The following is a 2,584-nucleotide window of genomic DNA, read 5'->3' as shown; positions in this document are numbered from 1 at the left end:
AACCACCGGAAACAGTATTGATAAACAGATCAAATCGTTCACTTTTTCTAGTTTTTTTGGCCAAGATAATTATTCTGGACTTGTTGGTGTGCCATAGAGGTGTACACAAATGATCTACATACTGGTTTTCGGTACTGTTTCCGGTACTTTTTGATTCTTTTCTTTCTTCTTCCCCATTCGGTGGAATGGTCTATTCTTTAAGATCATCTGATGGGGGGCCATTACTTTGTTTTTCGTTTACAAGATCAATAATGTCTTTTATTTTTTTAATATCATCGGGTATCTTATTGTGCCCTTTACGACTTCCTTTTTTGATTTAGCTTTTTTTTAGTTGGACAAGCAATATTAAAATAATAGTTAAAGGTATCTAAGAAGGCAACAATTGCTTCCTCAGCACCAGTTGACATTAGGACATCTTGCCAATTCTCTTTTTGCAGAAGCACAGAAAGTTGTAAAATATTTTGGTCGGTGCAGGATCTTTTAACATTATAAACAGAACTATCCCCATAAGCCATCTGAAGGTACAGCTTAAGATACTGCGCATAATGGTCTGATATATAGGTTTCCAAAATTTCAGCTTCCATAGGAAATTCACCATTAATACAGATGTTGTCAATGCATGATTCAGTATCGTAGTACTTTCTAGTAACACTGTTGAAACACGGGCTCAATCCATAGCACTCAAGTGTCTCAGTGAGTTCTTTTGCATTTCTAGATTTTGACATAAGATCTATATTTAGGTCACCAGCCACAATGATTATGTTTTCTGGGCTGGTATAGTTGAGTAATAAGTTTGACAAATTTTCATAGAAGACATCGATATTTTTTAGTGGAGGAGGCCTATATATTCCAAATACGTAATAATTCCTGGTGTCACTGCTTATTGTAATTTTGACAGCACAAATTTCAAAGATATTTTCAACTGCATATTCCTTGACATCTACTTCTTGGAATGAGTTTTTATAGCATTCTTTAAGGTGGATGGATACTCCCCCACCTCTCCCAATGCTATTTTGCCTGCAGAAGCTGCTTCCATGTAGGTATCCTGGATATTTAGAGGTGTCTGGTTCACCTTCAATTAGTGCTGTTTCAGTGGCAACCATGACATCAGGAGCAAGTTCGCCTAGGAGGTTGTCAATCATATTTTTCTTGTGGCTAATGAACCTCACATTTTGGTGAAGTATTTTCAGATTGGCAGTCTTTTTGTAGTCAGTCTTGTTATCTAGGTTTATTTTTTTCTTTAAATGACTTTTATGTAACTTCTGTTAGCTGTTTCCTGGGGTCTGCTCTTTGTCTTTTTAGTCAAAAAGGCCAAACCCCATATCTTCATCGTCTGATGCTTCCTGTTCAGGAGAGGTTTTGCTAACCGGCAGTTCTGGGTTCTTTTCATTTTTGTTTCCTTCATTTTCCATGTTTTCATTGTCTGTTGGGAGGCATGACAAGGTGCCAAAGTCTTCAATTGCTTTTTTAATGAGGTTGCATAGCACTTCTTTCCCATTAGTATTGAGATGCAGGCCCTGTTCCGAGTAGTGGTCTCTAGTGAGCATTTCGTTAACATTAACAATTTGTATCCTTTCTAGTAATCCTTGCTCAGTAGCTTCAGCTAGGATCATATTTTTTATGTGGTTTTTGTAGTCATCAATTTTGGAATTAGCATCTTCTTTGTCATATCTACAAGGTACGGTCAACATGGTGACTCTTGTATGCTTGGCTTGTGAAACAATATCCTTTCTTGCCTCATCTAGTCTAGTTAGGTCTTGTGTCTGGTTGTTAAAATCAATATCATTAGTTCCTGTCATGACAACTAGATTATCCTCTGGGGTGAGGTAGGATGAGTACAAGTTTAGGTCTTGGGTGGCAGTTCTAGTGGTGGCACCTCCAGTGGCTTTGACATAGTATGTCTTGTCTTTATCTTTGCGAAGCATTTGGAACAAGCCTTTGGCATGGCTGTCTCCGATTACTTCAGTTGTGACCTTCCTTTTTTCTTTTTGCCGTCTTTACTTCTTCTCACATACATTGGCTCTTCATCTTTGTCATTACACAGCACATATATTTCAATGTTGCTGTCATAGAACACAGATTTGAGGACCTTCATTACATTTGGCCACTTGAAGGCATCAAGACCACATTCAATCTTCGGCATAACTAGCTTATCTATATTGAGCCTACCACATGTCTCTGGAAGCTTTTTGACAGTTCTTTTAAAGTCGTTCCAGTTCGGAATGTCTGACACTTCACAGTTCTTCTTTAGTGCTTCAGTATCGATGTTAAGTTTATCTTTAAGTTTTAGGGCAATACCTCTACCCATTCTCATATCCTTAGCCACAAACTGAATTGCAGAAAACCCATCGGTGTCCATTGCCTCCAAGAGATTACCTTAAATCATGTAGATTTGATTTCTTGAGTAGTTGGTTTCCTTTTTGTTCTTCTGATCGTTTGGATCACGCTTGACTTTTTCTTTGCTGGAGCCGCGCGCCTTGTTGCTGGGTGTTTTTCTATCAGCACCTTGTGTCACATGTTGGTTCTGAATCGTAGCATGCAGGTGTGCTACTTCAGTACTGAGTTTGGCATTCGTATTTGTTAG

The 2,584-nt window shown here is 38.3% G+C and overlaps 1 protein-coding gene across 1 annotated transcript; it reads right to left on the bottom strand.

The window, feature by feature from the left end:
• Positions 1 to 1,957: 1,957 nt before the first annotated feature.
• LOC113215441 (ADP-ribose glycohydrolase OARD1-like) lies at positions 1,958 to 2,359 on the bottom strand. Its single transcript, XM_026435069.2, has one exon. It carries the CDS (start codon positions 2,357 to 2,359, stop codon positions 1,958 to 1,960), a length of 402 nt encoding a protein of 133 aa, XP_026290854.2.
• Between the last annotated feature and the right edge of the window lie 225 nt (positions 2,360 to 2,584).

The sequence above is a fragment of the Frankliniella occidentalis genome, unplaced genomic scaffold (assembly GCF_000697945.3).
Source record: "Frankliniella occidentalis isolate FOCC.00 unplaced genomic scaffold, Focc_3.1 Scaffold312, whole genome shotgun sequence".
In the NCBI taxonomy this organism is placed as follows: Eukaryota; Metazoa; Arthropoda; class Insecta; order Thysanoptera; family Thripidae; genus Frankliniella; species Frankliniella occidentalis.
Note: the sequence above shows the minus strand (reverse complement) of the source record. Positions and strands in the feature narration are given on the sequence as shown.